The following is a 12,066-nucleotide window of genomic DNA, read 5'->3' as shown; positions in this document are numbered from 1 at the left end:
CGGCCACCTGCCAGCACCTCCGTCCCCGGCCTCCTGTTCTCCCCCCGCGGCATTGCCGGCTGTTTTCCGAGAGCCCGGCACTTCTCCTCGGTGCTGGGCTCTTTTGCTGGCACTCGCGATCGCTCATCGCGCTGGTGCAGGCCCCTCCCCCTTAAGAATGGGAGGAAGGCCTGCAGTACCGCAGCGCGCCGTGCCGCAGCGTGTGGCACTGCGGCACGTTGCGCTGCAATATTCAGTTTCAGCGCCCTAAGAGGGACGCGGAGCGCCTCGAGCCTCGCCCCGTGTCCCTCTTGGGGCGCTCAAGCTGAATTTCCAGCGATCGCTGCTGCTCCGATCGCAGCGCAAAATCTGGCGCCCAGGCGAGCTTGGTGCCACGTTTGCGGCTCCACCCAATTTCTCCCCCTCTGTATCTAACCCATACAGTTTCTGCCTGGGAGTGTTTGATGGGACATGTAAAGGGAGCTTTACTCTATATCTAACCCATGCTGTACCTGCCCTGGGAGTGTTTCATGGGCCATTGTAGAGGGAGCTTTACTCTGTATCTAACCCTTGCTGCACTGCCCTGGGAGTGTTGAATGGGACAGTGTAGAGGGATCTTTACACAGTATCTAACCCATGCTGTACCTGCCCTGGGAGTGTTTGATGGGACATGTAAAGGGAGCTTTACTCTGTATCTAACCCTTGCTGCACTGCCCTGGGAGTGTTGAATGGGACAGTGCAGAGAGAGCTTTACTCTGTATCTAACCCTTGCTGCACTGCCCTGGGAGTGTTGAATGGGACAGTGTAGAGGGATCTTTACACAGTATCTGACCCATGCAGTACCTGCCCTGGGAGTGTTTGATGGGACAGTGTAGATGGAGCTTTACACTGTATCTGACCCGTGCTGTATCTGCCCTGGGAGTGTTTGATGGGACAGTGTAGAGGGAGTTTTACTCTGTATCTAACCCATGCAGTACCTGCCCTGGGAGTGTTTGATGGGACAGTCTGGAGGGAGCTTTACTCTGTATCTAACCCTTGCTGCACCTGCCCTGGGAGTGTTGGATGGGACCATGCAGAGGGATCTTTACACAGTATCTAACCCGTGCTGTACCTGCCCTGGGAGTGTTTGATGGGACTGTGTAGAGGGAGCTTTACTCTGTATCTAACGCATGCTGTACCTGCCCTGGGTGTGTTTGATGGGTAGTGTAGAAGGGGCTTTATTCTGTATCTATCCCATGCTGGACCTGCCCTGGGAGTGTTTGATGGGACAGTGTAGAGGGAGCTTTACTCTGAATTTAACCCATGCTGTCCCTGCCCTGGGAGTGTTAGATGGGCCAGTGTAGGAGGAGATTTACGCTGGAACTAACTCGTGCTGTACCTTCCCTAGGAGTGTTTGATGGGCCAATGTAGAGGGAGCTTTACTCTGTATCTAACGTGTGCAGTAACTGCCTTGGGAGTGTTGGATGGGACAGGTTAGAGGGAGTTTATTCTGTATCTAACCCATGCTGTCCATGCCGTCCATGCCCTGGCAGTGTTTGATGGGCCAGTGTAGAGGGAGCTTTGCTCTGTATCTAACCCATGCAGTACCTGCCCTGGGAGTGTTTGATGGGACAGTGTAGAGGGAGCTTTACTCTGTATCTAACCCGTGCTGTACCTGCCCTGGGAGTGTTTGACGGGACAGCGTAGTGGGAGCGTTACTCTGCATCTAACCCGTGCTGTACCTGCCCTAGGAGTGTTTGATGGGACAGTGTAGAGGGAGCTTTACTCTGTATCTAACCCATGCTGTACCTGCCCTGGGAGTGTTTGATGGGCCAGTGTAGAGAATGCTTTACTCTGTATATAACTTGTGCTGTAGCGGCCCTGGTAGTGTTTGATGGGACAACGTAGAGGGAGCTTTACTCTGTATCTAACGCGTGCTGCGACTGCCTTGGGATTGTTGGATGGGACAGGGTAGAGGGAGTTTACTCTGTATCTAACCCATGCTGTCCATGCCCTGGGAGTGTTTGATGGGCCAGTGTAGAGAGAGCTCTACTCTGTATCTAACCCACGCAGTACCTGCACTGGGAGTGTTTGATGGGACAGTGTAGAGGGATCTTTACACTGTATCTAACCCATGCTGTACATGTCCTGGGAATGTTTGATGGGATGGTGTAGAGGGAGCTTTACTCTGTATCTAACCCATGCCGTACCTGTCCTGGGAGTGTTTGATGGGTCAAGGTAGAGGGAGCTTTACTCTGTATCTGACCTGTGCTGAAACTGCCCTGGGAGTGATTGATGGGACAGGGTAGAGTGAGCATTACTCTGTATCTAACCCGTGCTGTACCTGCCCTGGGAGTGTTTGATGGGACAGTGTAGACGGATCTTTACTCTGTATCTAACCCGTGCAGTTTCTGCCTGGGACGGTTTGATATGAACGTGTAGAGGGAGCTTTATTCTGTATCTATCCCATGCTGTACCTGCCCTGGGAGTGTTTGATGGGACAGTGTAGAGGGAGCTTTACTCTATCTAACCCATGCTGTACCTGCCCTGGGAGTGTTTGATGGCACAGTGTAGAGTGAGCTTAACTCTGTAACTAACTCGTGCTGTACCTGCCCTTGGAGTGTTTGATGAGACAGTGTAGAGGGATCTTTGCTCTGTATCTAACACCTGCTGTACCTGTCCTGGGAGTGTTTGATGGGCCAGTGTTGAGGGAGCTTTACTCTGTATCTAACCCATGCAGTACTTGACCTGGGAGTGTTTGATGGGACAGTGTAGAGGGAGCTTTACTCTATATCTAACCCGTGCAGTACCTGCCCTGGGAGTGTTTGATGGGACAGTGTAGATGGAGCTTTACACTGTATCTGACCCGTGCTGTATCTGCCCTGGGACTGTTTAATGGGACAGTGTAGAGGGCGCTTTACTCTGTACCTGAACCCATGCTGTCCCTGGCCTGGGAGTGTTTGTTGGGACAGTGTAGATGGATCTTTACTCTGTATCTAACCCGAGCTGTAACTGCCCTGGGAGTGTTTGATGGGAGAGTGTAGAGTGATCTTTAATATGAATCTAACCCGTGCAGATTCTGCCTGGGACTGTGTAGAGGGAGCTTTACTCTGTATCTAACGCATGCTGTGCCTGCCCTGGGAGTGTGTGATGGGCCATTGTAGCGGAAGCTTTATTCTGTATCTTACCCGTGCTGTCCCTGGCCTGGGACTGTTTGATGGGACTGTGTGGAGGGAGCTTTACTCTGTATCTAACGCATGCTGTACCTGCCCTGGGTGTGTTTGATGGGTAGTGTAGAAGGAGCATTATTCTGTATCTATCCCATGCTGGACCTGCCCTGGGGGTGTTTGATGGGACAGTGTAGAGGGAGCTTTACTCTGTATTTAACCCATGTTGTCCCTGCCCTGGGAGTGTTTGATGGGCCAGTTTAGAGGGAGTCTTACTCTGTAACTAACTCGTGCTGTACCTTCCCTAGGAGTGTTTGATGGGCCAATGTAGAGGGAGCTTTACGCTTTATCTAATGCGTGCAGTAACTGCCTTGGGAGTGTTGGATGGGACAGGGTAGAGGGAGTTTACTCTGTATCTAACCCATGCTGTCCATGCCCTGGCAGTGTTTGATGGGCCAGTGTAGTGAGCTTTACTCTATATCTAACCCATGCAGTACCTGCCCTGGGAGTGTTTGATGGGACAGTGTAGAGGGAGCTTTACTCTCTATTTAACCCGTGCTATACCTGCCCTGGGAGTGTTTGATGGGACAACGTAGTGGGAGCATTACTTTGTATCTAACCCTTGCTGTACCTGCCCTGGGACTGTTTGATGGGCCAGTGTAGAGGGAGCTTTACACTGTATCTAACCCGTGCTGTACATGCCCTGGGAGTGTTTGATGGGACAGTGTAGAGGGAGCTTTACTCTGTATCTAACCCATGCTGTACCTGCCCTGGGAGTGTTTGATGGGCCAGTGTAGAGGGAGCTTTACTCTGTAACTAACTCGTGCTGTACCTGTCCTGGGAGTGTTTGATGGGACAGGGTCGAGGGAGCTTTCCTCTATATCTAACCCGTTCTGTACCTGCCCTAGGAGTGTTTGATGGGCCAATGTAGAGGGAGCTTTACTCTGTATCTGACCCGTGCTGTACCTGCCCTGGGAGTGTTTGATGGGACAGTGTAGAGGGAGCTTTACACTGTATATAACTCGTGCTGTACCTATCCTGGGAGTGTTTGATGGGACAATGTAGAGGAAGCTTTACTCTGTATCTAACGCGTGCTGTAACTGCCTTGGGAGTGTTGGATGGGACAGGGTAGAGGGAGTTTACTCTGTATCTAAACCATGCTGTCCATGCCCTGGGAATGTTTGATGGGCTGGTGTAGAGGGAGTTTACTCTGTATCTAACCCGTGCTGTACCTGTCCTGGGAGTGTTTGGTGGGACAGTGTAGAGGGAGCTTTACTCTGTGTCTAACCCGTGCTGTCCCGGCCTTAGGAGTGCTTGATGGGACAGTGTAGTGGGAGCTTTACTCTGTATCTGACCTGTGCTGAAACTGCCCTGGTAGTGATTGATGGGACAGTGTATAGGGAGCATTACTCTGTATCGAACCCGTGCTGTACCTGCACTGGGAGTGTTTGATGGGAAAGTGTAGAGGGAGCTTTACTCTGTATCTAACCCGTGCTGTAGCGGCCCTGGGTGTGTTTGATGGGACAGTTTAGAGGGAGCTTTACTCTGTATCTAACCCAAGCAGTACCTGCGCTGGGAGTGTTTGATGGGACAGGGTAGAGGGAGCTTTACTCTGTATCTAACCCGTGCTGTACCTGTCCTGGGAGTGTTTGTTGGGACAATGTAGAGGGAGATTTATTCTGTATCTAACCCATGCAGTACCTACCCTGGGACTGTTTGATGGGGCAGTGTAGAGGCAGCTTTAATCTGTATCTAACGCTTGCTGTACCTGCCCTGGGAGTGTTTCATGGGCCAGTGTAGAGGGAGCTTTGCACTGTATCTGACCCGTGCTGTATCTGCCCTCGGAGTGTTTGATGGGACAGTGTAGAGGGCGCTTTACTCTGTACCTAAACCCATGCTGTCCCTGGCCTATGAGTGTTTGATGGGACAGTGTAGATGGATGTTTACTCTGTATCTAACCCATGCAGTACCTGCCCTGGGAGTGTTTGATGGAACACTGTAGAGGGAGCTTTCCTCTGTATCTAACCCGAGCTGTAACTGCCCTGGGAGCGTTTGATGGGAGAGTGTAGAGAGATCTTTAATATGAATCTAACCCATGCAGATTCTGCCTGGGACTGTTTGATGGGACTGTGTAGAGGGAGCTTTACTCTGTATCTAACGCATGCTGTGCCTGCCCTGGGAGTGTGTGATGGGCCATTGTAGAAGGAGCTTTATTCTGTATCTCTCCCATGCTGTATCTGCCCTGGGAGTGTTTAATGGGACAGTGTAGAGGGATCTTTACACTGTAACTAACTCGTGCTGTACCTGTCCTGGGAGTGTTTGATTGGACAGTCTAGAGGGAGCTTTACTCTGTATCTAACCATTGCTGTTCCTGCCCTGGGAGTGTTTGATGGGACAGTGTAGAGGGCGCTTTACTCTGTATGTGACCCGTGCTGTACCTGCCCTGAGAGTGTTTGATGGGACAGTGTCGAAGGAGCTTTACTCTGTATCTAACCCATGCAGTTTCTGCCTGGGAGTGTTTGATGGGACATGTAAAGGGAGATTTACTCTATATCTAACCAATGCTGTACCAGCCCTCGGAGTGTTTCATGGGCCAGTGTAGTGGGAGCTTTAATCTGTATCTAACCCATGCAGTACCTGCCCTGGGAGTGTTTCATGGGACAGTCTAGAGGGAGCTTTACTCTGTATCTAACCCTTGCTGCACCTGCCCTGGGAGTGTTGGATGGGACCGTGTAGAGGGATCTTTACACAGTATCTAACCCGTGCTGTATCTGCCCTGGGAGTGTTTGATGGGACAGTGTAGAGGGCGCTTTACTCGGTACCTAAACCCGTGCTGTCCCTGGCCTGGGACTGTTTGATGGGACTGTGTAGAAGGAGCTTTACTCTGTGTCTAACGCATGCTGTACCTGCCCTGGGTGTGTTTGATGGGTAGTGTAGAAGGAGCTTCATTCTGTATCTATCCCATGCTGGACCTGCCCTGGGAGTGTTTCATGGGACAGTGTAGAGGGAGCTTTACTCTGTATCTAACCCATGCTGTACCTGCCCTGGGAGTGTTTGATGGGCCAGTGTAGAGGGAGCTTTACTCTGTATATAACTCGTGCTGTAGCGGCCCTGGTAGTGTTTGATGGGACAACGTAGAGGGAGCTTTACTCTGTATCTAACGCGTGCAGCAACTGCCTTGGGATTGTTGGATGGGACAGGGTAGAGGGTCTTTACTCTGTATCTAACCCATGCTGTCCATGCCCTGGGAGTGTTTGATGGGCCAGTGTAGAGAGAGCTTTACTCTGTATCTAACCCACGCAGTACCTGCACTGGGAGTGTTTGATGGGACAGTGTAGAGGGATCTTTACACTGTATCTAACCCATGCTGTACATGTCCTGGGAATGTTTGATGGGATGGTGTAGAGGGAGCTTTACTCCGTATCTAACCCATGCCGTACCTGTCCTGGGAGTGTTTGATGGGACAGGGTTGAGGGAGCTTTACTCTGTATCTGACCTGTGCTGAAACTGCCCTGGGAGTGTTTGATGGGACAGTGTAGACGGATCTTTACTCTGTATCTAACCCGTGCAGTTTCTGCCTGGGACGGTTTGTTATGAACGTGTAGAGGGAGCTTTATTCTGTATCTATCCCATGCTGTACCTGCCCTGGGAGTGTTTAATGGGACAGTGTAGAGGGAGCTTTATTCTGTATCTATCCCATGCTGTACCTGCCCTGGGAGTGTTTGATGGGACAGTGTAGAGGGAGGTTTATTCTGTATCTATCCCATGCTGTACCTGCCCTGGGAGTGTTTAATGGGACAGTGTAGAGGGAGCTTTATTCTGTATCTAACCCATGCTGTACCTGCCCTGGGAGTGTTTGATGGCACAGTGTAGAGTGAGCTTAACTCTGTAACTAACTCGTGCTGTACCTGCCCTGGGAGTGTTTGATGAGACAGTGTAGAGGGATCTTTGCTCTGTATCTAACCCCTGCTGTACCTGTCCTGGGAGTGTTTGATGGGCCAGTGTTGAGGGAGATTTACTCTGTATCTAACCCATGCAGTACTTGACCTGGGAGTGTTTGATGGGACAGTGTAGAGGGAGCTTTACTCTGTATCTAACCCGTGCAGTACCTGCCCTGGGAGTGTTTGATGGGACAGTGTAGATGGAGCTTTACACTGTATCTGACCCGTGCGGTATCTGCCCTGGGACTGTTTGATGGGACAGTGTAGAGGGCGCTTTACTCTGTATGTAACCCGTGCTGTACCTGCCCTGAGAGTGTTTGATGGGACAGTGTCGAAGTAGATTTACTCTGTATCTAACCCATGCAGTTTCTGCCTGGGAGTGTTTGATGGGACATGTAAAGGGAGATTTACTCTATATCTAACCAATGCTGTACCAGCCCTGGGAGTGTTTCATGGGCCAGTGTAGTGGGAGCTTTAATCTGTATCTAACCCATGCAGTACCTGCCCTGGGAGTCTTTGATGGGACAGTGTAGAGGGAGCTTTAACCTGTATCTAACCGTGCTGTAGCGGCCTTGGGAGTGTTTGATGGGGCAACGTAGAGGGAGCTTTACTCTGTATCTAACCCGTGCTGTACCCGCCCTGTGAGTGTTTGATGGGACAGTGTAGATGGAGATTTACTCTATATCTAACCCGTGCTGCACCCGCCCTGGGAGTGTTTGATGGGAGACGGTAGAAGGAGCTTTATTCTGTCTCTCAGCCGTGCTGTATCCGCCCTGGGAATGTTTGATGGGACAGTGTAGAGGGAGCTTTACTCTGTATCTAACCCGTGCTGTAGCGGCCCTGGCAGTGTTTGATGGGACAGTGTAGAGGGAGCTTTACTCTGTATCTAACCCGTGCTGTACCTGCCCTAGGAGTGTTTGTTGGGACAGTGTAGAGGGAGCTTTACTCTGGATCTAACCCATGCAGTACATGCCCTGGGAGTGTTTGATGGGACAGTGTAGAGGGATCTTTACTCTGTATCTAACCAATGCTGTACCTGCCCTGGGAGTGTTTGATGGGCCAGTGTAGCGGGAGCTTTCCTCTGTATCTAACCCGTGCTGTAACTGCCCTGGGTAGTGTTTGATGGGGCAGTGTAGAGGGAGCTTTACTCTGTAACTAACCCTTGCTGTACCAGCCCTGGGAGTGTTTAATGGGACAGTGTAAAGGAATCTTTACATTGTATCTAACCCATGCTGTACCTGCCCTGGGAGTGTTTGATGGGCCAGTGTAGAGGGAGCTTTACTCCGTATCTAACCCGTGCTGTACCTACCCTGGGAGTGTTTGATTGGAGAGTGTAGAGGGATCTTTACTCTGTTCCTAACCCGTGCAGTTTCTGCCTGGGATTATTTGATGGGACTGTGTCGATGGAGCTTTACTCTGTATCTAACGCATGCTGTACCTGCCCTGGGTGTGTTAGATGGGACAACGTAGAGGGAGCTTTACTCTGTAACTAACTCGTGCTGTTCCTGCCCTGGGAGTGTTTGATGGGACAGAGTAGGGGGAGTTTGACTCTGTATCTAACCCATGCTGTACCTGCCTAGGAGTGTTTGATGGGACAGTGTTTGACGGGACAATGTAGAGGGAGCTTTGCTCTGTATCTGACCTGTGCTGTACCTGAGCTGGGAGTGTTTGATGGGACAGTGTAGAGGGAGCTTTACTCTGTTTCTATCCCACGCTGTACCTGCCCTGGGAGTGTTTGATGGGACAGTGTAGAGGGAGCTTTACTCTGTATCTAACCCGTGCTGTACCTGCACTGGGAGTGTTTGATGGGACAGTGTAGAGGGAGCTTTACTCTGTATCTAGCCCGTGCTGTACCTGCCCTGGGAGTGTTTATTGGGACAGTGTAGACGGAGCTTTACTCTGTATCTGACCTGTGCTGTACCTGTCGTAGGAGTGTTTGATGGGACAGTCTTGAGGGAGCTTTACTCTGTATCCAACCTGTGCTGTACCTGCCCTGGGAGTGTTTGATGCTCAGTGTAGAGGGAGCTTTACTCTGTATCTAACCTGTGCTGTACCTGCACTGGGAGTGTTTGATGGGCCAGTTGTATTATCTATTGTTCAGTATTAGGCAATGATACCTCCTCAATATCACCATGTGCAGCAGCGTGCAGCAGCTTCGTCCAGCCATCTTGAAACCAGGATTTCATGTGTATTGTTGCATTTTTGATGATGCCGTTGAATTGCAGGGTGACATTGTCGGGCAGGTCCCCTGTGAAACACACACACCTCTGTCAGTGTTACCACACTTTAGGCAACACATAACACGAAACATTCAAACACCGAAAAGAAGTGTCAGTTTGGATCAGCGACGCCTCTGTGGACCGTAACCTAGACTGACACCCTCGGCAGTGCCGCGGAATGCTGGATTCGGAAGTGCCGTCTTTCAGAAGAGCTGTTAAACTGAGCCCCAGCTCACCTACTCAGGTGGACCTGGAAACCCGGGGCTCTGTCTGACGTGGGGAAGGCAGTTCCCCCAGTGTCCTGGGCCAAGGTGTATCCCTTAGCTGAGATCGGAATAACTGGTGATCTGTCTCATTTGCTGTCTCTGGGATCTTGCTGTGTGCAAATTGGCTGCGAGATTTGCCTCCGTAACGTTTGTGACTGCACTTCAGCTAAAAAAAAGTAATTGATTGGTGATGAAGTGCTCGAGGATGTATAAATGCTCTAAGAGATGACTCTGATCATGGGAGCCCCAGTTTGTAAAGGGAGCACGTTATTAAATGGCTAGCTATGGACAGCAGAGTATCCAGAGCAGCAGTCAGGTTAAGATTAGTGTCGGTACCAGTGGGTCGGCGGGGAGGGGTGGGGTGGGGGGAGAGGAGGTACGGGAATCAGCCAGGGTGCCAGCTCCTGGTCCCTATCCAGTGAGCCATGATGGAAAGTGTGGCCACATCCGTGCCGTCCAATAGAAATTACTGACTAGCCACTAAAATGGTGACACCAGTTTAGCCTTGTGCACTAATTTCAGTCGAAAACACCTCACACACACTCACACAATGCAAGTAAATGTACTTCACAGTTGCCAACCCTCCCGGATTGGCCGGGAGTCTCCGGTGATGACAATGGCAAGGTGTGTCATGATGTCAGTGCGTAGTTCATCAATGAGACACGTTTCCAGGCAACAATACCCTATAATAGAATGTAAGAAGGGGAGGGGAGAGAGAAGGGGAGTGCAAGTGGAGGGACCCGGAATGGTGGATGGGGACTTCAGTCCGCCACTGACCTGGTTAGTTCATGCACCGTTTGGAGCGTGACCCAGCCCTACAGAGCAGGGAAGGCCCAGGCCTGATTCCCGGCCTGCGCTGAGGTAGCTGAGCTTCAAATTTGGGCAGCAGTCGGGCGGCTGCAGCTGGCTTCAGCGTCCCCTGGGCTGGAGAGGGGAGCAATCGACCAGGGGTTCTGGCTCCTGATCACCAGACGGCAACCCGGGCTGCTGGAAGGTGGGCCTGCGCGGGGCAGAGTCGGGTGCGGGACTTCATGGACGAATAGCCTGCCAACGTTGGCATGTGGAGGGCGCCCGGGTTAAACGAGCTCTGAGGGGTACTCCCTGCCTTGCGGGAGATATTTGGCAACATAAACAGGGAAGGAGAGGATTACCAACCCTCCAGGATTACCCTGGAGTCTCCATGAATTAAAGGTTAATCTCCGGGACACCACTATGAAAAATCAGTGGAGCAATAAAAAATTATTTGAACACTTGTGTTTACGAGTTATAAAAATATTAGACATGGGGGGGGGAAAAAGGCTGTTCGACCGACAGTCAGGAATCATCCAGTTGGATAACGAAGAGTCTGTTCGCTTTCCAATTGGCTGGGAAGGCGGGGCAATTTGAGGATGGACATATCGGGCGACCAATGGCGATCATGTGCTGAAACCACCTTGAATATGTCCAGCCAAGAGTCGGCAACCCATACCCGACACACATGGCCAATTGGTGGGGCGACGGCGAGGGGTGGGGGAGTGGTGCTAACCAAGAGCCTTACCCTCGTCGATGTAGAAGAGCCTCTGTAGGTTGGTGGGTATTCCGGCCACCAGCTCCAACGTGGACTTCATCTCCCCTATCGTCATGTCGTTGTGACAGTTGTGCATATGGAAGATCTCCCCCGTGTCCTCCAGTAGTACTTTCAGGCCGAAGGTCTTTTGAAGTGGCATGAGGGAGGTAAGGGGCTGGGGTCTGGGGGCGGGGGTAGTGACAGGGCCTTCCTGACCACCTGCTGATAAAAGGATCTCAGTGGCCCAGGTAGGGAGGCCAGCACACGCCGATACCTAGCTGGATTTAAAAATATATAGATTAAAACACAAAGAATGATAAGGGATTTAATCAGTCATAAATTCCTAAATGTTGCATTGGCTAAAGAAATGTCCTCCAGTGCCTGGGTTTAAGCAGGGTGAGGGTTTCTCTGCTTCGTGGCATCGGCTGGGGATCACAATCAGAGCTTCTGTTTGACATCTCCTTGGAGACAGGCTTTGCTTCCTCAGCAGTGTGAGGGGTGGAGCCTCCTGCGGGCCTCCCAGCCACTGCCAGCTCCTCTTAGTTTAAAGGACCTGTTTTATTATGTTGCATGTCCCAGTGCAGTAAACATGGCACCAACAGTTAATAAAAAAACAAATCCTCACTGGGAATGTCAGAGCTCCAGCTGAAGTACGTGTGTATGCTCAGGGAGATGTGTGTGTCTCCGTCTCCGCGTGTGTGTGCCTCCGTCTCCGCGTGTGTGTCTGTCTGTGTGTGTGTGTCTCCGTCTCCGTGTCTGTCTTCGTGTCTGTGCGCACGTGTCTCCGTGCCTTTGTGTGTCTGTCTCCATGTGTGTGTGTGTGTCTGTCTCCGTGCGTGCGTCTCTCCATGTGTGGGGAGCTGGACAGACGGAATGCTAAATCATTGCAAAATATATAAAATTATTTAATATATCCAGAATCTATCAACCTTAGTAAAGCCAGGTAAATCCCGGTCTGTGGAGAGCACC

At 51.2% G+C, this 12,066-nt stretch overlaps 1 protein-coding gene across 1 annotated transcript in view; it reads right to left on the bottom strand.

Moving 5' to 3' along the window:
- LOC147108527 (uncharacterized) overlaps nucleotides 1-11,864 on the bottom strand; it is a 98,156-nt gene extending 86,292 nt beyond the window's left edge. The window contains exons 1-2 of the mRNA XM_086005190.1: nucleotides 11,089-11,864; nucleotides 9,184-9,314 (exon numbers count right to left, since the gene is read on the bottom strand). Of these exons, the coding sequence (XP_085861316.1) occupies nucleotides 9,184-9,314; nucleotides 11,089-11,257 (300 nt within the window). The 5' untranslated portion in view covers nucleotides 11,258-11,864. The remainder of the gene's footprint in view (nucleotides 1-9,183; nucleotides 9,315-11,088) is intronic.
- Between the last annotated feature and the right edge of the window lie 202 nt (nucleotides 11,865-12,066).

The sequence above is a fragment of the Somniosus microcephalus genome, chromosome 13 (genome assembly GCF_052327205.1).
Source record: "Somniosus microcephalus isolate GS21.2 chromosome 13, FLI_Smic_1.0, whole genome shotgun sequence".
NCBI lineage: Eukaryota > Metazoa > Chordata > Chondrichthyes > Squaliformes > Somniosidae > Somniosus > Somniosus microcephalus.
The sequence above is the reverse complement of the archived record's forward strand: the minus strand, read 5'-3'. Positions and strand labels throughout refer to the sequence as shown.